This window comes from Perna viridis, chromosome 7, assembly GCF_037379345.1.
Source record: "Perna viridis isolate PV_CMFRI_1.1 ecotype Kerala chromosome 7, ASM3737934v1, whole genome shotgun sequence".
NCBI lineage: Eukaryota > Metazoa > Mollusca > Bivalvia > Mytilida > Mytilidae > Perna > Perna viridis.
The window spans coordinates 33,919,558-33,944,949 of NC_142451.1; the positions used below are offsets into that span (position 1 = coordinate 33,919,558).

The following is a 25,392-nucleotide window of genomic DNA, read 5'->3' on the forward strand; positions in this document are numbered from 1 at the left end:
GTGCACCCGATCTGGCTATGACTCGTGGGTATTCAGCCAGACTTTTACCCCCAACATTAAGCCCAGGAGAAAATGCAGAAACGTCTACAATTGGTGGATAATAAAAAAAGATATTTTCATGAAAAAAATTGTATGGACAGTAAGGAACCAAAAGTATCAAATTTGGATGCTAGCAGCCCACATATGACTGTGTATTTCATCAGAGGCGGGTCCAAGTGAGGGCGTAATGGGCAAACGCCGCCGCTTTTCAAAGAAAAGAAAAGAACAATCTATCCTAATTTGCCCCAGATTTCAAGTTTCGTGTATTTTATTCAATATAAAGTGTCCGAATATGTCATAAGACCATACTCACAAAACGCCTTTAGTTGTCATCGATGAAACGGAACGTCACAAAAGTATGTAAAATAATTGTCACATACCGGAACAAGACTGCCGTGGTACGTCGGCAGTATCATTTAGTTTCGAAGTTTTGGCAAGGGTTAAAAAAGGCATAACAAAAAGTGAATGTTAGCTGTAGAGTATTTATATATTTCTCATAAGTCATTTCAGATAGCATTTTTCTTGTAAAAATACCTGACGTCGTATGCACATGTAATAAAACTCTTTTTCATTATAATGACATTTATTGAAAATGGATGGCATATTCAGTTAAGTAACTAGTTTACAATATGGTCCTGCAATATATACATATTTACAACAGAAATTACAAAATTAACATTAAACCAAATTAAAATTACATGACAATATTACTTTAAAAAAATGATACAGGTGATATACACTTTAATTAACCAAAATACTATTCTAAATATGACTTTTTAAAAGATTCTATTGTTGTATATATTTTTTTTAAATCATCACTCAGCTCATTCCGGAGAGAGCTATCAGATATAATGAAAGAGCGCTTATAACATTCTCTTTTACATATTAGAACAATAAATTTGGATTGCCCTGTCTGCTTGATCTCACACTTACTTGATGAACAAATCTAAAAACATTTAAATATATAAAAAATAATCAGGCATAGCCATCCATTTAAGTTATTCAAAAGTACAATAGATGGAGTCATGACATTTTGCTCATTTAAAATTATTCAAGCTGCTCTTTTCTGAAGTTTAGAAAATTTATCATATTAGCAACATTTTTTTCACCAGACCAAATAGTACAACAATAATTCAAATAAGGAAAAATTATAGTTATAAACCTCAAGTAAAGCATTGCTAGGCATAAAACTTTTTAATCTTCGTAACACACCCAGTTTTTTTTAAATATCTTTTTAGTTAAAACATCTATATGACAAGACCATGTCAACGAACAATCTACGATATTTACTCCTAGGAGTTTTGATACATCAACAGCTTCAAGAATAACATCCTTAAATTTAATACATTTTTTTTCTACATTTTGACAACCTTTGCTTTGTTCAAATTAACATAGTTACATTGTGTTTTCTTTAAATTCAGTGTCAATTTATTTCTTTTCATCCATTGCGTGGAAGTAACCAGATCTGCTTTTAATTTGTCCTGGGATGTATCATCTGCGTAGATTGTAGCATGCGAATATTTTAAACATTTCGAATAATCATTTACATACAATATAAAAAGTAAAGGTCCAAGTATAGAACCTTGTGGGACACCTATAGTAATACTTGTAAGCTGTGACAAAACACCATTCCAAGCTACACATTGTTGTCTACTACGAAGATACGATTTAAACCATAAAAGTGAATTATCACAAATTCCAAAAGATTTCCACTTATATGATAATACATTATGATTTACAGTATCAAAGGCCTTGCTTAGGTAAATAAAAGATACCAGTTAAATTACCGTCATCTATCTGTTTCAGCCGCCGTTCAACAAGACTATCTAATGTTGTCTCACAAGAACGTTTTGGTCTAAAACCAGATTGACAACAAGTTATTAATTTATTTAAAACTAGATATTCATGAAAACTATTGAAAACGCAGATATTCTATTGCTCATTCATGTAAACTGGGAAATTTATTTGGTACTTGTAAACTGGGAAATTTATTTGGTACTTATAGAAGTTTCACTTGTATCCTTTTTTCTCCTATTTTAATAGAAATCACAGTGTTTAATTAAATGTGGTTTATTTTCCCAGCTTTCCTTCTCTAATGAGACATTCACAAAGAGACATTGGAACTAACAGAAATTTATTCTTAGTTCATATGATAAAATTAAAACAGTAAATAAAGCTTTTAAGCACTCATTTGAAAAAAAATTTCTGGATTACAAATGGTATCTAGAAACATGAATAAATAATATACATAACAGTGTCAATGCTGTGCTGCAAACAGTTATTCCATTAATATCCTGAAATTTGATCGAAATAAAGAAACTGTAGTTTTTGGTCGTGCTTTAATGCACGGTTTGACGTTTGTAAATACAGAAGTGTTTGGTCTGACAAGTTTATTTTTTTTCTGTTTCCTTTCCTCGATTTCTAAAGAATTGTGTAGGAAGCACTGAAATTTGTGCATATGTATACTTGCAGCAGTAGGAGCCGGGGAGTTGTAAAGCCTTTCTGTTGTTTCTTGAATCTTGTCGTAACTGGCTGTCTTCCACGTTCCTGGGTAGTGTTTACCGATGGACGGAAATCTATGTCGATTGTAAGGCTGATCCTTGAATTCTTCAGTTTTCTTCCGATTTTTATCTTCATACAGTTTTCTTTCGCGTGACCATACAACAGATCGTCTTGCGCTGGATATCGTATAACGTCTAATTGTATGGTCTGATCCTACCAGTGTCAAATCTTTAATTGGTTTACCAAAAATATTACGTCTAATTTCGTCTTCAGAAACATCATACTGTAAGCAAAATCAATTGTATTATATTCATAATTTACGATGTACATTTTGTCAATGTTCACAGCACTGTTACTTTATACACATCAGGCTTACTTTCATGATACATACATAAAAACTGCCAAAAAATAACAACTAAAAACAACTTCACCATCAGCTAGTTTAACATATACAATAGTTGGTTAAGTAGATAACATCATCGTGATACATGTATGTATATTGACTGCCCAAATGGAGAGCGATGTTGCCTAAATTATATATTTGTTGATAAACTGGTCAATATCGTGATATTTAGACTACCCACAGGAGAGTGGTATTGACTAAGACAGCGATAATGACCGAGCAGCAGGCGATGTCATAACCTCTGTCGCAGTCAATACCACTGTCCTACCAGTTTATCAACAACTATTATGTTTATTTCATTGAGGAACCATATCCTTTTTTTCCAGAAAGCGATGCAAATCGTGTTTCTGCGTCAGGAGTAGACGTGCGGCTCGCCATATTTACATGTAAAAAATCATATGCTGAAGTCGTAAAACAGAAAAATGTGACGTCAACAGAACACGAAGATAAGTGTCAAATCGTCGTGCGTAATATGCCCGAGTTATCAAACGAAAATGTCACGAATAAAGTTAATGGTTTGATTCGAGAAGGTATACATTTGAAAGATGTTAAAGTTCAAAATGCTGGCCGCAAGAAACGTTTTAAACAAGGAAAAGCCTGTGTTATCGTTGCCACTTCAGCTTCGGTAAGCGATAAGAGAAAAGTATTAGAAAAAAAGCGGGAATTAAAGAACTCTAGGAATTATAAAGACATTTTTATCGAAAGCTCTGTTCCGAAAGCACAGCGGGTCTTGAATTCAAATATGAGAAACATTTTAAAAGTAATTGGTAGTGACAAATTGGAATTAAAAGGTACTCGAGTACAAATAAAAACTCTGATGAAAACACAAACCCATCGGACAGTCAAAATAGTCGCACTGGTAATACACAAGGTTCCGCTCATGGACGAAATACACACAATGGATACCGCGGGAATAGAGGGGATCAGTACAGAGGTGCCGGCCATGGAAGAAGATAGGTCTCGTGCGGAATTTGGAACGTAAATGGTTGGAACGATAATTCGCGAAGTGATAAATTTAATCTTTTAGTGTCATGTATGAATTCCTTAGATGTGGATGTATTGGGCATAGGCGGAACTCATTTAATAGATTCAAATGGTATTAATATTGAAGGATACTATTGGATAGGTCATAATCGTAAAAATATTCATGTGCGAGCAACATGTGGTTCTGGTGGTGTTGGGTTTTTAATTTGCATGGAAATTTGTGATGTATTTAATTTCAATATTGTTGATAACAACAAAGAAGGTATATTGTGGATTAAGTTACAAGATAAAGTGTGTTCTTCAAATGTTTTCTTTGTATATATTTGCCGCCAGAAAACTCTAGTAGGGCTGTACATGTTCATGAATTTATGGAAACACTTATGACGCAAATTTACACTATCCCAAAAGGTTATATGTTTTGTATATGTGGGGACTGGAATAGCCGGTGTACAGACCTTCAGGATTTCATAGAAGGGGTGGATAAACTACCGGAACGAAATATGGTAGATTTTCAGCATAATTCCTATGGTACAATTTTTTGCGATTTTCGTATAGATGTAAACTGTTGTATACTTAACGGTCGTAATTCATTACTTAACGATTATATATTTATCTCAACACGTGGTTGTAGTGTAGTTGATTATTGTATCGTACCGTATGAACAGTTAGAAAGGTTTACTGACTTTGATGTACATAGAGCTACAGAACTAATACAACAATCCGGTGTATCAGATAAATTTGACCTACGAAAAATTGTTCCGGATCATTCTTTATTGACATGGAATATAAATTTGCAATATTGTTACTCAGAAAATTGTATAGTACGAAAAGAAGAAACAATCCGAAAAACTAAATTTGATTTGAAGAATATACCGCAAGACTGGTTATGCGACTCGAATATTGTTAATACTATTAATGAAAACTTAACGCTTTTGGAGAATGGAGAAAAGTCACAAGTATCGTTGGACAATTTTTATGAAAATTTTGTAAAAATTATTAAAACAGAGATGTTACAAAAACTTCAGTCTAAATCTGTTATTAGTAATGGCTATAGGAATAAACGTCGCAGATGTCAAAAGCCGTGGTGGAATGATGAGCTAACGCTTATTTGGAACGATGTGTGTAAAGCTGAAAAGGAATGGACTAAGTCACATGGGAACTGTCGAAAACTTCTACACCACATTTACATACAAAAACGTAAAACCTTCGATAAAAACGTTCAGAGGGCTAAGCGTCAATATTGGCACTCGTCGCAGGAGGACTTAATAAACTCTTCGAATAATCCCGAAAAATTCTGGTGCAAAATTGGTAAAATAGGTGTTGGAAATGATCGCCAAAATGTTATCCCTATGGAAGTAAATTTGAATGATGGGTCAATAAGTGACGATAAAGATATTGTTATGAATACATGGAAAGATAGTTTTTGTAATATGTTAAACCAGAATTATAATAGTAATTTTTCAAATATTGTTAAACGCAATGGTAGAAATGATGATTTTTTAGATAATATTATTTCTGTAGAAGAGGTTTTTAATATTTTAAGAACAGCAAAAAACGGGAAAGCTCCTGGTATAGATCAGATTCAAATTGAATTATTAAAAAATCAAACTGCTTTGGATGCATTAACGCGTATTTTTAATGTTTGTTTTGAATCTGGTAAAATTCCAGCTATCTGGAGTAAAGGTGTGATTACTCCTATTCCTAAATCATCTACAGCTGACCCTCGAGATCCTATAGCATATAGGGGAATTACTTTGGCCCCAACATCATATAAAATTTATTGTGGGGTATTAAATGCCAGACTTACGGACAAATTTGAAGAATTAGAGGTTTCAAATGACGAACAAAATGGTTTCAGAAAAGGTCGCAGTACAGTCGACCATTTGTCTACATTAACAACAATAATTGAAACTAGAAAACTTAATAAATGCTCTACTTTTTGTGCGTTTATTGACTTTAAAAAAGTATATGACTCTGTAAATAGAAATATATTGTTTAGTAAACTTGAAAATATTGGTGTTAGTACAAAGATGATGAATGCTATTTTTTCCATATATATTAATGTACAATCTTATGTAAAAATAAATGGTCTTATGACAGATTGGTTTGATGTAAAAACAGGCCTGAAGTAAGGCTGTATTTTATCACCCTTGCTCTTCAATATTTTTATTAATGATTTAGTAGATGAAATAAAGATGTTAATGTTGGTGTAAGATTAGATGACTCTATTATTTCAGTTTTGCTACATGCAGATGATATTGTTTTGATATGTGAAAATGAAAATGACTTGCAAAGAATTTTGGACACTTTAAGTCAGTGGTGTCAAAATAATGATTTGTGTGTAAATTTAACTAAGTCAAAAGTAGTTCATTTTAGACCTCAATCTGTTCAGAGAACTGATTTTAAGTTTACGTTTGATAGAGAAAAAATAGAAATTGTAGATAAATATACATATCTAGGATTAGTCATGAGTGAATTTTTGAATTACGTAGATATGGCTAAGGCTGTTGCCAAGTCTGCTAGTAGAGCTCTAGGTTTACTTATAGCTAAATATAAAGCTAATGGAGGTTTTGATTATTCTGTATTTACAAAATTATTTGATACAATGGTTATGTCAGTTATTGAATACAGTGCCTCTATATGGGGCTGTAGATACTTTTCATGTATTAATGCTGTAAAAAATAGAGCAATGCGTTTCTTTATGGGGGTCGGTAAATATACTCCAAATCTTTCACTTTATGGTGACATGGGCTGGTCGTCTTGTATAATTAAGCAGTGGTCATGTGTTTTTAGAATGTGGTCAAAATTTACAAAAATGTGTAATAATAGACTTAATAAAAAAGTCTTTTTATGGACAAATAGAAATTGTAATAATAGAATAAAGAATTGGAACTTTAGAGTACATAGTAAATTTAGAGAGCTAAATGTAAACCATTTTTGTAATACAGATTTTATATTTAACAAAAGTTCTATAAATATGTTAGAAAATATAAATTTTGAAAATTTTAAGAATAAATGGTTCAATGATTTAAATAGTAATAATCATAGTAAGCTGAGAACTTACAGAATTTTTAAGCAAGGGTATGGAGTAGAACGATATTTACAAACACGTATACCTGGTAGATACAGAAGTGCTTTTTTCTAAATTTCGTTGTGGTGTTGCACCATTAAAAATAGAAACTGGCAGATATAAAGGTATTTTGAGTGAAAATAGGTTGTGTTTTAATAATGTATGTATGGATAATGGTAATATTGAGGATGAGAAACATGTCATTTTGCATTGTCCTGTGTATTTACATTTGAGAGAAGATATTTTTATTCGGGCTAAATCTTTTAATGACAATTTTGATAATTTAACTGATGATGAAAAATTCATATTTTTATTTAGTGATGAAAAAATGTTCTTTTATTCAGCCAAATCTGCCATGATGTTTTATTAACTAGAAGAAATATTTTATATAGGTAATTTCTGTTAATATAATATATTAAAATGAAAATGTATATATATAGTATTTTAATTACTTATTTAAAGTCTCTCATAACTCTTTGAAAAGAGTGGCTCTAATTTGACAACATAAAGTTTTAAATGTATATGTTTTGTATATCGATAATAATGATATTAGACAAATGTGAACTATTAACTTTTAGAATCATATATATTGCTTTTAAATGTATATATAATATGTCAGTTAGAGGTGACACTATAATAAAGAATTGTCTTGTCTTGTCTTGTCTTGTAACTCTGAACTCGTAACCGGGCATTACCACGATTTGATAATGCCTGGTGGCATTATCACATCATGGCATTGACTGGTAAAACTTTTACTGCAGATTAATTAATACCACGTGAAAAGGTTTTATCCAATTGAAATTACTGATTTTTCACTGATATGAAATAAACGTTGATAATGCCACCGGCTCAAGGCCTTATCAACGTTTCGGACAATCTGAAGACGGTATAATTATGTGGGAATGCTCTCTTAACATTTTAGCGTAAACTACGAATACCACATGATCATTTACTTATTATTAAGACCTTCCGTGTTTGGTCAAAGTGCCCGAAGAGTATACATAGATAGTTTTTATTTAAGGATTCTTTCACAGATATTACAGGATTAATAAAAAGAAACAAAAGGAAGACTCCTACCGTATGAATATCTTTACTGTAATCATCCTCAACTCCTAGTCTTGGAAACTGATACTTGATAGACTGTTTTCTAAAAAACTCAGAATCCCTATCACCCTGTTGGGCACTAAATGCCCGTGATCGTCGTCTTCCAAGAATAACATCCGGACCAAATGTAACTGTTGTCGGTCTTGTTGAAGAGGATTCTGGATCCATAGTGAATTCTTCTTCAAACCATTCACTCAAGATGCTTATTCATGTTCTGCAATTTAGTTCCATTAAACCTGAAATCATAATAATATGAAAATTATATTTTAGAATCCATTCTCGTTATATTATTACATGTAAACTTGATATCGAATCAAACTTGATATTTACAAGTTTCATGAATATCGCAAAATATCAACCGAAGTTATCTAATTTCAACACGACAACAAACTATCCTCAGCGAGTTTGTTGGGATGTTGAAATTAAATAAAGCGAATTAGGTTTAAGTCACTTCTTGTTGTAATGATATTTGGTGTTTTAGTTCTAAACAGGCGGAAATTGGTGAAACATTATTACACATTGCTAGTTATATTTATCAAACAGAATTCAGTATACCCTACCTCGATGTTGTACACTAGTCGGAATATCAGCACACTATTATATCTGAAAACTTATAAGGCCAAACAAAGGATTTTTGTTCTTTTTGAGTGGAAATGGCCAATCTCCTGGACAGATAGTATATCCGCTATTTCCAAAGCTGTTACACCTCTGTCACAATCAATACTAAACTCCGAACTCTCTATGCAAATCAGTGCAATGCATTTGAAACATCTTCGCGGGTTTGTGATGTAGTACCTTGTGAATTTTCGCATCCTGTATAGCAAAGCCTATATGAGCTGGTGAAGTGTGTAGTCACAAAGGTCTGCAGAGGAGATCGAAATAGCGAAAAAGGCAAAATATTTCTATTGTATTCCTTTAATCGAGTGGCATTTCTATTGATGCTTGTAAACACAAACTATTAAGTTTTAGATTAAAAACAATGCATGTAGAGAGGGTTACGAGATACATATTTTAATTAATTATTTTTATTGGCCTATATCTTTATCATGTGTTCATCATTTAAATGCAAGGTGCTATATATGACCATATGTAATATCTGTCATCCCATCTACTAATTCTTTTTAAAAGCTTAATTGAATGTTTAATGCAGTGGCTTCAAACTTTAAATTTGGTAAAACCGTTCAACACCTGCCCCAGAGATCAAGAAATTGTCAATAGAGCTGAACCACTCATTAAATTTAAAGAACAATAGACTTGCTCAATTTAAATTACTTCATTTACAACGTCTGTTGAATTTTAAAAATATATATATATATATGATTTGCAGAATAACGTACAAAAATTTTATTTGTAAATTACACATAGTTAGAGGAGTGACCTTATGTAAAGTGTTTCCCATATACAAATTGATACTTTATTATCCATGCAAAGACTTCATCATTTTAAAATTAACATTAAAATGTACTTATTAATTTCTATTCCCAATATTGTTGTAATGCTCACTGTTATTAATATACTTTGGTATATGGCAAGCCAAAGTAGACAAAAATAAGCATTTTCTAATATTAAAAAATAATTTTTTAACATTACAAATTCATTTTCTAATTACAAATTAAATTTCTTATGTAACAAAAGACTTTTTAATATTAAAAAATATTTTTTTAATATTAAAAATTCAATTGAGTTTCAAATATTAAAAAACTATTTTTTAATATTAAAAATTGATTTTCTAATATTAGAAAATGGATTTGTCGTATTCAATTACGATTTTTTAATATTAGAAAATCATTTTGTAATATTAAAAAATGTGACTGATTTTGCAATATTGCAAAGTGATTTTCTAATATTACAAATTCATTTTGTAATATTACAAATTCAATTTGTAATATTACAAAATGTGTGATATTTTATAATATTACTAAATCAGGAATTTGTAATACATGTATTAGAAAATGAATTCGTAATATTAGAAAATGAATTAGTAATATTAGAAAATAATTGTTTTCTAATATTAAAAAATTATTTTTTTTTATTATTACAAATTCATTTTCTAATATTACAAATAAGATTTCTAATATCACAAAACACTTTCTAATATTAGAAATTCAATTGAATGTCTAACGTTAAAAAAATGATTTTTTAATATAAGAAATTGATTTTCTGATATTAGAAAATAGATTTGTGGTATTCAGTTTCGGTTTTTTCATATTAGAAAATCATTTTGTAATATTAAAAAATGTGACTGATTTCGCAATATTGCAAGGTGATTTTTTAATATTATAAATTCATTTTCTAATATTACAAATTTATTTTCTAATATTACAGATTGAATTTGTAATATTACAAAATGTGTGATATTTTATATCACTAAATCAGTAATTTGTAATATTAGAAAATGAATTTTTAATATTTCAAATTGAATTTCTAATATTAATTTTTTTTCTAATATTAAAAAAAATGATTTTGTAATATTAAAAATTCATTTTCTAATATTACAACATATTGATTTTTGTCCACTTTGGCTTACCATATTGGTATCTTCTTTTAAATTATTGCTAGCTATATGCAGCTGCATAAGACACGAGGAGGACAATAAATTCAACTGAGTTGCACGTCCTAATATGGCACCGTCTCATTGTTAATTCTGCAAATTAAACTACTGTTCGTTTTATACTCAAATGATTTAAAATAGGACTGTCCAGAAGTGTTCTTTTTTTAATTGCCACAGGTCGAAAGTTTGTTTTATTTATTTATGAATCTCAACATTGTTGCTGCCTAAGCAAAATCAGATATTAGGCACCGACCATTTTTATCCTGGGGTGGGGTACATCTTGTATTTGATGTTGGATAATACATTTTTTTTTCGCTCAAGCGCAAAATATTTATAGAATAATTAATTGGAAAGAGTGAATAATCAAAATATTATCACGAGTGCCGAAGAACGCCTAGATTTAACGGGTGTGAGGAACTTGTTCCGCGCACGAATTGAATTATCAAGCGTTCTTGGCACGAGTGATCATATTTTGATTACTTATTATACTAACCTGCCATAAAAAAAACTTCTTTAAAGATGTTTTTGCATGGTTTGTATGAGCTTTATAGATTTAAGAAAAGACCATTGATATAGTATGGCGCGATGGTCTTTTCTATAAATTGTGGAAAAAAATAGTTTCCTCCTCGGTTTCTTAGAATATTTCTCATGTATCATTATCCATCTAGGAATCCGGGTTGTTTCGCCCCAATTCCGGTTCGTATCTGAGTGGTTTCGTCCTACTACCGGTTCGCCCCGGGTGGTTTCGCCCCGATTTTTGTATATCAAAATAAAATAGTGAATTTAAGGATTTAGCGATCTCAGATGCTTTATTAATAATAATAAAAAAAAATGCATGTCAGTATCCATATCAAAGAATATTCTTTATTTTTTATATTGAATTTATTCACTATAATTATTCTATGTCTCTTGTGAAAAAGCATGTAAGCCTATGCAATTTGTGTGTAAGTAAACTAAGTCAAATGTAAAACTGCACAACCAATTAATATCTACAAAATAGTGCAAGACTAGATATGTAAGCATTGCTGCTCTAGGGGGTGTCTTGTTTTTTTTTATATTATTTTAATTTTTGTTTAGTCTTTCCTAGTTCTTTTTTTTAATATGTAGCAGCATTATATAATTAATTGCAAAACAAAAGCTTTGATTTATTTATTTATTAAGTATATTTACAACATAAATCAGGCAAATACATCAGATAAGCATGATAAAACAGATTATAATCAATTTAAAGTTTAATGAATAACAACATAAGAAAAACAATAACAATAACAATTGCAATTTATATACACGTGTGAATAGTGTGTGCGCATGTGTAGAGTAGAATGGTCGACCTGAATTCTGAGGAACAAAAATATAAATAAATAGACATTTGGAAGCAGAATTTATTTTGAAATCGGTGTGAATTATGTGATAGAAGATTTCCGGGAATATATGAATTCGAATATCAACGACAAAAATGGAAAGAAACGTAAAAAATCGAATACACAAAACACAAGTGGACATACAGGTGAAAAACCAGGTAAACAGAACTGTAATCACGACGCCAATGTAAACATAAACAAGGCTATCGACATAAATAGAGAACCCTTCTTAATCATGAATGCAGTAAGCTCGATACCTCCGAACTTTAACACGCCAGTATTTCAACAATACCAAGGCTTACCAAACCCAAACCTAAACCAAAGTTCTCCGGTGCATGGCTACTATAATGTCCCGTACACACCACAAGGCCCAACAGTTACACCACAACCCGTCTTCAGCCCAGTCCTAAGTCATCCGAATGAAAGTATTAAAATTGATAATCTCACCAATAAAGTAGAACAGTTATTCAACAAATTATCTATTTTGGATTCAGTGTCTGATAAACTGAACAAATTTCAATCTACTATGAACACGTTGGTGACGAATGTGGATGATGTGACGAAACGAGTGGCAGATATGGAACAAAGTATCAGTTTTCTAAATGATAAATATGAGACCAGTCTAAAGCAAAGTGCTGACATAAAAAGTGAGATACATGAAATTAAAACAAGTCACAGTGAAGTTAACATGCACGTTAACAGGCTTTCTAGAGAACTAGTAGAGCTGCGAGAACGGCACATTGATTTACAGACCCGTTCAATGCGGGAGAATCTAGTTTTCGCAGGCATACCCGAATCAAACGAAGACGAACAGAGCGATGAAACCGGGACTATCATAAAAACGTTTATGACGGAGAAGCTGAAATTCGAAGCACCAATAGAATTTGTGAGGGCTCATAGGTTTGGAAGGAAAGATAAGAAACCGAGACCAATTGTATGCAGGTTTAAAACATTTAATGACCGTGAAACAGTTAGAAAAAGTGCTACAAATCTGAAAGGTACTGCGTTTAGCATTAATGAGCAATTCCCGAAGGAGATAAATGATCGCCGGAAGGAACTCTGGCCTTACTACAAAGAGGCCAAGGAACAAGAGAAGAAGGCGTTTTTCCGACGCGATAAACTTATTATTGATGGAAGACAATTTATCCTGCATAGGCGGACGGACCCGGATATGGAAATAGACGACAGAGCGATGAGAGCGAGATACGAACAACAAGGTGCGCGACCGAAATCTCAGAAGTACGACGACCCGGACTTTGAACCAATTCGATATGGTTAGGTAAACCGTGGAGGATTAACGGACAATGATCATGAACTGTGCCAGTCAAGCGAAGACGACGACCTTGATAGTGAGAGACATTCCTTTGTAAACAATAAAGAGAATTTACAGTTACTGTGTTTAAATGTATGCGGGATAAAAACAAAATTAAATTATCCTGAATTTAGATCACTGTTGAATGATTTCGATTTAGTTTGTTTTACTGAAACTAAACTTGACGATTTCGATGACATTAGTAATGACGATTTTGTATTTGAATGTAAAAATAGAAAGAGATATAAGAATAAATCTGGAGGAATAGCTTTAGGCTATAGAAAGTATTTAAAGGACTTTGTAAAAGTTATTAATACAGATAGTCCGTATGTATTGTGGTTAAGTTTAGATAAGAAAGTTTTACCAACTGATCATAATGTTATTTTTGGTATAATTTATATACCACCCGAGGGTAGTATTTATGCTACAGTTGATGCTTTTTCAGAAGTTGAACTAGAGTTTCAAAATATTAATAGAACTTATGAATTTGTTTGTCTTTTGGGCGATATGAACGCTAGGACGGGTAATTTATGTGATTTTATTGAACAAGCAGTTATAGATGATTTCTTTACTGAAAACATTTTAGATATAAATGAACTTAATGAAGCTATTGTCCTTAAAGAAATGGGATTAAATATGAAAAGAAATAACCCAGATATTGTTGTAAATTCATATGGCAGAAAATATATTGAATTTTGCAGAAATAATAATGTATTTATATTTAATGGAAGAGTTGGAAAGGATTCAGTTGGAAATCCTACTTGTAAGAATAGCAGTGTTGTTGATTATATTTGTAGCACAGGAAAATTTTTGTGCCTTGTTCAAAACTTTGAAGTTATGGAATTTAGTTCCCTATTGTCTGATGTTCACTCTCCTTTGGCCTTGTCGTTGAAGTCAAACAAGTTCTCCGAAGAGACTCGAGAGAAAAATGTGGCTCCAAAATCAAGGATAAGGAGATGGGACCCAGATAAAAGGCAAGAATTTGAAGGAAATCTAGATCCTATTAGGATTCAGTCTTTATATACTTGTATGCTTAACGCGGTTGATAATGACGAGTTAGTTGATAAAGAATCGGTTGATCATTTTACACAAGAAGTTACGAGTATTATAATAGATGCTGCGGAGCATACTTTCGGTGTATCCGATTTCAGAAAAAATTCTCGATTTCGTGAATCGCGTGAGTTATGGTTTAATACAGATTGCAGGAAATCTCGGAAAGATTTTCGCAGAGCGAAGCGACTTTATAAAAAGTATGGTTCATGTTTGTTCAGAACCCGATAGAAAATGGCGGAAACTCACTATAAAAAAGTTATGGATGAGAATATTGCCAGATTCAATAGGGAGATGCAAACAAAGATGAAGCATCTGAGACTGAATAAACCGAAGGATTTCTGGAAAATTTTCCGCCGTAGAAGTGGAAGAGAGAGTACTAATATTCCACTTGATGATTTATTTGAATTTTTTAAGGAACTTAATAGAAATAAAACTGATAGTCAACATGATTATATTATCGATAATGATATTGATATAGAAAATAATATGATTTTAAATGATATAATTACCAAAGACGAAATATGTAAAGCAGTGCAGTCTGCTAAAAATAATAAGTCATCTGGTGATGACGGTGTTATAAATGAATATATTGCTGCGTCTTTTAATGTTTTGAGTGATATACTTGTATTGTTATTTAATTTGATCTTTGATACAGGTCACGTGCCTGAGGCATGGTTGACGGGTATAGTAATACCTATCTATAAGAACAAAGGGGATAAGTTGGATCCAAGGAATTATAGACCAGTTACTTTATTGTCATGTCTTGGTAAAATTTTTACTTCTATACTAAATACTAGAATGAACAAATTTATTGAAGATTTATCTTTATTACATGAAAATCGGGCTGGATTCAGAAGTGGCTACGCCACAACTGATCATATTTTTTCTTTATATGCTCTTTTCGAACTTATATCGATGAGAAGAAAGAAACTTCATTGTGCTTTTATCGATTTTGAAAAAGCCTTTGATTCTATTCACAGAAACTCTTTATTTTATAAATTGATTGGTAATAGTATAAGCGGAAAATTTTTGTGTATTATTCAGAATATGTATGATAATGTGAAATCATATATTAGACATAATAATGAATGTTCAGATATTTTCAAGTGCGAAATAGGGGTTAGACAAGGTGAAAATCTATCACCTGTCTTGTTCTCTTTATACTTAAATGATTTACAATCATATCTAGAATCCTGTAACGTGAAAGGTCTAGAATCTATCGAAAGAGATATTGAAAATGAGTTGATGATGTATGTCAAGATATTGTTATTGTTATATGCTGATGATTCTATTTTGTTATCTGAGTCTGGAGCAGATTTACAATTGATGTTAAATAACTTCTCAGACTATTGTGAGATATGGAAATTGAAGATAAATGTTGGTAAAACGAAAATTCTTATCTTTGGAAAAGGTAGACAAAGAGATGACGAAAAGTTTTATTTAAATGGCGAAGAATTAGAAAAAGTTACAAGCTATAAATACTTGGGCGTTTTCTTTGCTAGAAGTGGTTCTTTTCTTACCACTAGAAAGTTTTTAAAAGAACAAGCTATTAAAGCTATGTACAGCTTAATACAGAATTGTCGTAGAAATAATATATCTATTGAATGTCAACTAGAGATGTTTGACAGAGCTATATTACCTATATTACTTTATGGGTCAGAAATTTGGGGTTTTGAGAATATTGACTTATTAGAGCAAGTGCATCTGCGCTTTTGCAAGACTATACCCAGATTGAAGCTTTCTACACCAAATATTATTATATATGGGGAATTGGGAAGATTTCCACTCTCATTGGCAGTTAAGATACGTATGGTTAAGTTTTGGTGCCGATTAGAGGGTAGATAAGATAACAAATTCTCTTCAATTCTGTATAAGTTACTGTATATCAATTTTGCTAACTATGGATTTAATAGTAAATGGATAGTTTTTATGAAAAATATTTTTGATAGTTGTGGTATGTCAAATGTTTGGACATCACCAAATCAATTCAATCCAGAATGGATTGCAAAAAGTGTTGAATTGAGATTGAAAGATCAATTTAAACAAGATTGGTTTTCAGAAATTTCAAATTCATCAAAGTGTTATTGTTATAAGATATTCAAGACTGAATTATGTTTTGAAAATTATTTTTCAATTTTACCTCCTTATTTTATGCATTTATTATGTAGATTTAGATGTGGGTCACATCGTTTGCCTGTCGAAACGGGTAGGTGGAGAAATACACCTAGAAATGAACGTTTGTGTACTTTATGTGAAAGTCATGACATTGGAGATGAATTTCATTACATTTTTGAGTGCAACTTCTTCAATGAAGAAAGAAGAAAATTTCTTTCAAATCACTTTCATACAAGGGTTAATGTATTAAAATATAACCAGTTGTTTAATTCTAAAGATGTTATTGTATTAACAAACTTGGCAAAATTTGTAAAAATAATTATGTCCAAGGTCGTACCTCCTGGTTAGATTATTTATACTCTGTATACACATGCATTGTAAATGTTTATGTAAAATATGTGAATTTTCTCTGTACTTTATGTATGAGAAATAAAGTATTCATCATATTCGAATTGTGACTCGTGCCTAGGTACACCTGACTCCATTTACATATCAATTAACTTAATTATTTTATTACCTATGTAATCTCAGGCACGTGCTTAGATTATACTGTTGTATGAATGAATGAATGAATACTTTATTGCAAAAAAGCATAATTATGCTATAGCAACATAAACATATATTACAATGTGACATAATGACAAATTGCAGAGAACAATACACAATTAAGTATAATTATGAAACAATATGTGACCTAGTTGACCAAGCAGATTTGATAAAATTACATAAGTTCCTTATGACAGTAACAGATGTTGATTTCAACAGTGTTTTAAGCTTTGTTGTATTTGGCCAGGAACAATAATATTTTGGTAAGTTATGAGTACGAAAAATTCTATAAGCAGGACAAACCAGTAAAAAATGGTACTCATTTTCAACACAATTCATGGTACAACATTTACAGATACGCATGTGCCTATCAGTATCAATATATCGCCCAGTTTCAATGTTCAACTTCAGTGTACCACTTCTCAATCTTGTCAAAAAATGTGAGTTAAAACTAACATCTAAATAATCCTCAAAACCAAATTCTAGCTTTAAGTCCTTGTATATAATAAGCTTTTCACAATTCTCTATAGATGCATACCAGTTTTGTATAAAGTTATCCCTAATTCTAGCAATAATAGTGTCTATAGGTATATCAAAATTTACATCAAATTGTTGATACCAGATATAATTTAAGCCCAAATTAGACAACAAATCACGAACTCTTGAAACCCAGTTTACCTTGCCATTGTTGGCATCTTCTAACAATACATTATAAATGTCAAATACAATAGGTTGTTTCTTTTTTAGAATGTTAGACCAATACTTCATAACTCTAAATTGTCTAATTATATACATTGGAAGGTGACCTAGTTCCCCGTAAAGAAAACAGTTTGGTGTGGTTCTACCTACTTTTAAGATACGACGGCAAAACTTATTATGTAATATTTCAATATCATTTCCACGATGGAAACCCCATATCTCCGAAGCGTAACACAAAACAGATGACACCATAATATCAAATAGTTCTACTTGTTTCTTTTTAGTCAAATATAAATCTTTGATTGAATTACACATTGCGGATAACGCTCTCGATCCTTGTTGACACAGTCGTTTTTGTGTATGTTGAAACTTCCCATTTTTATGTAGCAACATTCCTAGATATACATAAGAATCCACAATTTCAATTTCGTTATCATTGTAGAAAAAACTATTGTCAATCGGTTGCCATCCATTCCGAAACACTACTATTTTCGTTTTATCAGTATTAACTTCGATACTCCATTTATTACAGTAAATCAGTAGTTTATCTAAATGTTCCTGCAAAATTTCTGGTGATTTTCCAAAAAGTACTGTGTCATCCGCAAACAGAATCAAATACATCAAAAAGCTGTTGATATTTACGACATCAGTTTGATTGTTTAAGTTAATATCCTCGATCAGGTCATTTATAAAGAACAGGAAAAGAAGAGGGGTTAAAGGTTCACCCTGTTTAACTCCCATCAGATTATTAAATGAATCGGATAAAGTATCACCAGATCTCAATCGCATTTTGATTGATGAGTACACGGACTTCATAATTGACATAAATTTTGAACTAATTCCACCTTTTAAGAGTTTATATATCAAAATTCGTCTATCCAGCTTGTCAAACGCCTTGCGGAAATCAACGAAAGCGCTATAAAGTTTTCCCTTGTTTTGAAGCGTATGACATATAATCCCATGAAGCACAAATATAGCATCGGTTGTAGATCGCCCGGGTCTAAAGCCGAACTGATTGTCAATTAATTTTTCCTCTTCTTCAGCCCATAATAATAAACGATTTGTCAATATAGAAGTGAAAAGTTTAGATAGCACGCTGACCAATACTATCGGACGGTAATTGTTTGGATTTGACAAGTCACCGGACTTAGGAACTGCGATTACAAGACACTCTGTCCAATGATTTGAATATATCCCGGATGTAAAAATAAAGTTAAATAGTTTTTTCAACACTGGTGTTAATAAATTTTGACACGAAGTTAGCATTTCACTAATTATACCGTCATTACCAGCACTTTTACCCAACTTGAGTTTTTTTATTGTTCGTAAAATTTCTTCTTCAGTGATTTCAGTGTCTAAGTCATTTATATTAATGCCATCGAAATTGGTATTGTTTATTAAATCTAAAACTTCTTCACACAAATTTGGCGGGTTGTCCCCTAATATTGACTCAAAATGATTGAACATTGCTTCATTGTCAACTTTGGAACTTGTACTTTTCTTGTAGTTTCGAACGGCTGACCAAAATTTTTTCGGTTCGGTTTTCGCAAAATTACACAGTTCTTTTCCCTTCCGTCGTTTGAAGTTTATTTTTGCTTTTCGTTTCGTCCTGTTGTAATTATTCTGTTCTTTTATGTACGATTGTCTGTTTATATCGGATGGATGGCGAAAATAGAAATTGCGCACGGTGTTAAATTTTTGACGAGCTGTCTTACACGCAGCATCAAACCAGTCATTGTCCGGTCTATCTGTAACACAATTATCACGAATCAGAATTGATCGACCAAAGACTTTGAATGCATTATCATACAATATTTCAGTAATTTCCTTTACAGCATTATTCATTTCGTCTATGTTTGAAATATTATCTACTAATTCATACAAAGAATCTATTTGCGTCTGAATTCTCTCAACAAACACATGAGTTTTATTGACATCCCATTTCAAATGTTTACGTACAGTTGGTGTCACATTTCTAGGCTGTACATTATCAAAATCAAACTCAAAACTTAAAGGTGCGTGGTCAGATAGTTCTGAAAAATCTAAAACATCGAAGTACGAAATAAGATGGTAGTTTTCTGGTGATAATAACAGATAGTCATTTACGCTTCTACCTCGGTTTGAACAAAATGTAAACCTTTCGGTCGTGTCATTTCCTAGTCTACCGTTAGCTATCGTAAGCCCAGTATTATAACACATCTGTATAAGTCTACGACCGAATGCATTTGTTATATTGTCTAACGATTTTCGCTTCGGGATTATGGGGTTTTCCAAATGTTCTGCACTTGGAACGAATCTGTCTAGATTGTCATTCGCTAATATATCACTAACATTTCCAACTCGACTATTCAGGTCACCACAAACAAAAACTGAGTTAATATCACTATACTCTAAAACAATTTTTTCGATAGTATCGTGAAAGTCTATATTGGAGATTTCATAATAATTTGAGCGCTCATGGGGAATGTATGAAAAACATATAATAATATCTTTATCTAAATGGAAAAAGTCACGACAAAATCTAACAACAACAATACCACACTTCATTTGTTTTTCAACCTTAATACCCTCTACTAAAAAATCCCTACATAATATGGCAATGCCACCCTCGTTTCTAGTACCAATATTAAAATCTCTATTTAAAATTACAAGTTTTTCAAAACCTTCAATTTTTATATCAACATCACCATCAACCTCATTATCAGTTTCATTGATATCAAAATTGTTTACTAAATTCAAAAAAAATTCATGTAAAAATTCTTTTCTATATTAATTCAGTTCTATATTAGATTAAAATACCTTAACATCTTCGGCAGTTGCTTGAAGATCAAAAAGTTGCAAGTTGAAAATTACATCTATTGTCAATTACTGTTTGAAGAATATTTCTGTAAAAACAATGTCCGTTATATTAACGAGTTCTTTTATTTGTTTTTAGAGTACTAATTAGTTTATCGTGAATAACAATACCTTTTGTTTATTAAAACATCAATCATTTACTTGTTAATTGATGAGGGCGAAACCACTCACCAATCAGGGCGAAACAACTCAGGGCGAACATGTAACTAGGGCGAAACCACCCGATACCTCCATCTTGTAGGCACGAGACTTATATTAGATGCATAAATATCAATGGAATGAATATGTGAGGTTTTTTTCACATTATTTATATTATTTACTAGCAAATACAAAAGATTCAGACCAATAAAACACATACCTGTGGTTTTATAGATCCTAAAACAAGGCTGTGAAAACCCCTGATTTTGCCATATTTCATCGACAAGGTTCATAAAAATAACACTAAATTGTCAGATTTCTGCCTAACTCTTGTTCATAAAGTATGTTTTTTGTTGATTTGATGTTCCTAGTGTATAGTTAGAGGAGAAAAACTCAAAGCTGTACAATATTTTCCCCACTGGTCTATATTTCATACCTAGCACCTTAACAAAAGTTCAATTTCAATGCAAAATCCCAGAGAAACCATATTTTTTATTTTAATTTCAGAAAATAGAGAATAAAGGGCCAAAATCTTATTATTTCATGTAGATTTCTGATACCCAGGCAACCCCCTTATTAGGCACGAGACCGCAATTAATTTTCAAGTGCATTTCAATATACACATTTGAGCAGATTAAAAAAGTTCCATCCGCGCAAATTGAAAAAAAACTTCTCTGGCCTAAAGATATGTACAAACAGGATTTTATATATAAATTGTAGAAAATTTTACCATCATTTTCTGAAATTAATAATATAATTCGGAGATGGGGTAAACGTGACAAATGAACTGAGTTAAAAGTCCTAAATTTAACCTTCTTCCACTGAACCAAATCACAACTTTTAGTCAGAATTGATTAATGAAAAAAAAAAAATCCCATGTAATTTTAACCTATTTTCTACCAATTAGAGGCAAAACTTCAGCAAATAAGTTTCCAGTAAAAATATATAAAAAATGTGGAATGTACCTACTACCAAAGTTGGAACTATAAACCAAGGGGAATTAATTGTGTTCTCGTACCTGTAGACTGAAATTTAAACAAGGTATTTCCGCTAGAATCTTGGTTCCCTTGATTACTTTTTAAGGAAGAAGTTTATCTCCAAATGTGGAGTAAAACTTGGGATGCCCTATATCTCACATGTTTTTAATCAGTGACTTGATTTCCAACTTTAATAAAGGTCAAGTTGATCAAATCATAATTAGTAATATATCTATTAGTTCATTGCTGTGCACAGATGATATAATACTGTTATAAATAGCATCCAAGATGGTCTTCAAATCTCTCTTAACATTTGATTAAATTCGGTGTTTCACGGAAACTAGAACTTCACCAATAAAAGTTTTAACTCAAACGGAAAATTCTTTTTGAATAATTTTGAATTAAACGGAAATTCTCTGAAACAGTATAAAATCATATTGTTATTTAGGTGTAACCATAAAATATACAATATTCTGCAAAATATTAAAAGAAAAAGGTCGCAAAGCATGGTTCCATATAAAGACATTTGTAGGATTATATAGTCCATGCACACTTCTTGAAAAAACTATTTGACATGTTAATCAACCCAATTATTTTCACAGTCGTGAAATGTGTGGTACAGAGTCCTTTGAACATCTCCACATAAAATTTGTCAAAGAGATTCTTGGAGTTCTCAGCAGCTAGGGTAACTAATGTTGCATGCTTTGCAGAACTCAACAGAACCCCCTTATAGTTGAAAAAATGACACAGGCAATAAAATTGTTGGTACACATTTCTAATTCCAATAGTACACTTGTAAATGAAATCTATACTAATATTCCCAAAATAACAATAGGGTGCTTACAGTACATAAATGTGTTATTGAAAGAAAGACAGCGCATGTCACTCCTGTTTTTAAAACTGGTAAACCCAATGACGTAAAAAACTACAGACCAATTTCCCTTTTGTGTATTATGTCGAAATGTATGGAACGCTGTCTATACAAACACGTTTATAATCATTTAAGACAGAACCAACTCCTATCCGAACATCAGTCTGGATTTACTAAAGGGGATTCTGCTGTGAACCAATTAATAAACATATTCTTATAACATTTGGCACAAGGGTCTATTATTCAAGCTTACAGGGATATCGGGTAGTCTATTAGAATGGTTTTGTAACTATTTATCGGGTATGGCTCAAAGGGTTGTTTAAATGGGTCACATTCGCATTGGTTGTTTATAAATGCTGGAGTACCACAAGGGTCTATTCTTGGACCCTTGTTGTTCCTAATATTTATAAACGACATTGCTGACGAAATTCAAGCAACAATCAAACTATTTGCTGATGACACAAGCCTATATGTTACTGTTGATATTCCTATCAGCGCGGCTGAAACTTTAAATAGTGATATCTCAAAAATTTATAAATGGTCTCAAGATTGGCTAGTGATTTTCAATCCACAAAAAACTGAAACAATGATTGTGTCTCGTAAAGTAAATAAACCTATTCACCCTTCAATAGAAATGAACGGTCACGAAATTGCATCCGTTGAAAATCACAGGCACCTAGGTGTTTATTTATCGTGTGATGGTAAATGGATTGACCATTGCAATTACATAATTGACAAATCGTACAAAAGAATCAACATTCTCAGAAAATTAAAATCAGTTTTAGATAGATTTAGTCTGGAAAAATTATACTTGTCTTATACGCCCGATTTTGGAATATGCAGATGTAACCTGGGATAATTAAAACCAAACTATTATTGATAAAATTGAAAATGTACAATTAGACGCTGCTCGTATTGTAACACGTGAAACAAAATTAACAATCATTCTAAAACTCTATGACGAAACTAGATGGGAAAAACTGACAGACAGACGTAAGAGACACAAATTATTATATTTTCATAAAATGGTCAACAATACAGCCCCACAATATCTTGTTAATTTAGTGCCCAACTGTGTCGGTAGTAGACACGAGCATAATACTCGACAGACGGACAATTTATTACATATAAACACTAGAACCAGTCTTTATGCGGGCTATTTCCTACCTTCATCTATCAAACTCTGGAATTCGCTTCAACCTGAGATAAGGACATGTAATTCAATTTCGCTTTTTAAAAGGAAACTTCAAGGTCTCAACAACAAAGTCCCTGTCTATTTCTACATCGGGTGTCGTCTCGGTCAAATGTTACACGCACGTATGCGCATGAACTCAAGTTCTCTAAATTCCCATTTATTTGTAAGGAACTTAACTGATTCACCCAACTGTCGCTGCGGTTCGCTTGAAACTAATAGTCATTTCTTACTAACTTGTCCCTTATAAAGAAATCAACGAAGAGATTTGCTGGATCCTTTAACACAATTATCTGTTACTGTTGACGAAAAGCTCCTATTATACGGTTCAAATGAATTAACCGACAAACAAAATAGTGATATATTTCTGTTGGTACAAAATTTCATAATTAAGACAAAACGTTTCACATCCTAATAATCTGCAAGTATATCCTGCATTTTATCATCTAACTTTAAATATCTTATATTATTTACACTTTACTACTTATTGTTTAATCATAATAATTATAAATTATGACATTTAATACTATATATATTTGTTCTACGAAACAATCTGAGCATGCTGTCATACTTGTGATTAATTTTTGTATGTTTATCTTAATAGGAAACAGATTTATAAAAGCTTTGAGCTTGTTTCTGAATCCTAATTGTTAATTTATGTAAATCAATAGTATATTTTGTATGTTTTCATGAATAAATATTGTTTACATTAAATGTGTTATTGAATTATAATTTGCTTTCTTGCTATCCAATACATAGCATAACCTCCACAAAACAAAGAATCATTGATCAGAGTATTCAAACTCAACACAACAGTTTAAAGGAAAGCACAAAACTAATATTTTTAATAAAATTTTAAAGTTTAACCATATACAAATCAGATAGATCCACTATCTGTAAATTCAGAATAAATGCCCCTCTCTTGCAATTGAGAGAAAGGTGGTCTAATAAATATCCCTGTAAATGACAGAATCTGCAAGTCATGATATTCCCTACTTGCAGAGCTTGGGATGCGGCCATAGTTTATCATGGTTTAGCAGAGTTACCTCCCGTAAGAGCAGGTGTAATTCCGAAGTCTCTCTAATCGATGTTTGGATTCGGGTGCAGAAAAAAGAGGTAACTCGAATGAAAATGGAATCCCCAGCAGACGAACACAACGGTGTTTCTAAAATTTACATTTGTTTCATTTTGTCGGTAGGTTACATAAGGATGATTTTCATTTGTATCCCGGTTAAAGAAAATTTATGGCAGGGTCAGTAGAACGAGAAATTCCCTTTTGACTTCCGAGATGTTCTAAAGTATCTTCGATATCGGGTGGAAAACCTTACGTGTTTCGAATAGACACTTGCTCCAAAGGGAGATAAATGTTGACGAAATGTGCAGGAGGATATTTCTGGTCTCAGCCTTGTATTCTTTGCCCCATAGGCTTCTATAGTATACCTTAAATTTTCATGATTTTTTAAAAAATAGACAAGGAGTTTCAATCTAACTCTTGACCATGTCAAAATAAATTTTTAGGTCCATTTTAGAAAAAAAAGGCACGAACTTTGGTAGCTGCGAAACGAAGCTCTAACTATATTTTTGTATTTTCATAACGTTAGATCGCAAAATAAAAAAAA

At 31.7% G+C, this 25,392-nt stretch overlaps 2 protein-coding genes and 1 pseudogene across 2 annotated transcripts; 2 read left to right on the forward strand and 1 right to left on the reverse strand.

Annotated features, from left to right (window-relative positions):
* Positions 1 to 569: 569 nt before the first annotated feature.
* On the reverse strand, positions 570 to 8,809 carry LOC148612406 (uncharacterized). The gene is made up of 3 exons (XM_088593828.1): positions 8,663 to 8,809; positions 8,076 to 8,338; positions 570 to 2,824 (listed from the first exon to the last, which is right to left on the reverse strand). The coding sequence occupies exons 2-3, from the start codon at positions 8,268 to 8,270 to the stop codon at positions 2,318 to 2,320; spliced, it is 702 nt and encodes a 233-aa protein (XP_088449954.1). The 5' UTR covers positions 8,271 to 8,338; positions 8,663 to 8,809; the 3' UTR covers positions 570 to 2,317.
* LOC148612407 (uncharacterized) lies at positions 6,264 to 7,485 on the forward strand (annotated as a pseudogene).
* A 3,122-nt stretch (positions 8,810 to 11,931) lies between the features above and the next one.
* Positions 11,932 to 16,946, forward strand: LOC148612408 (uncharacterized). The gene has a single exon (XM_088593829.1). The coding sequence runs from the start codon at positions 12,085 to 12,087 to the stop codon at positions 13,291 to 13,293; it is 1,209 nt and encodes a 402-aa protein (XP_088449955.1). The 5' UTR covers positions 11,932 to 12,084; the 3' UTR covers positions 13,294 to 16,946.
* The last annotated feature ends 8,446 nt before the right edge of the window (positions 16,947 to 25,392 follow it).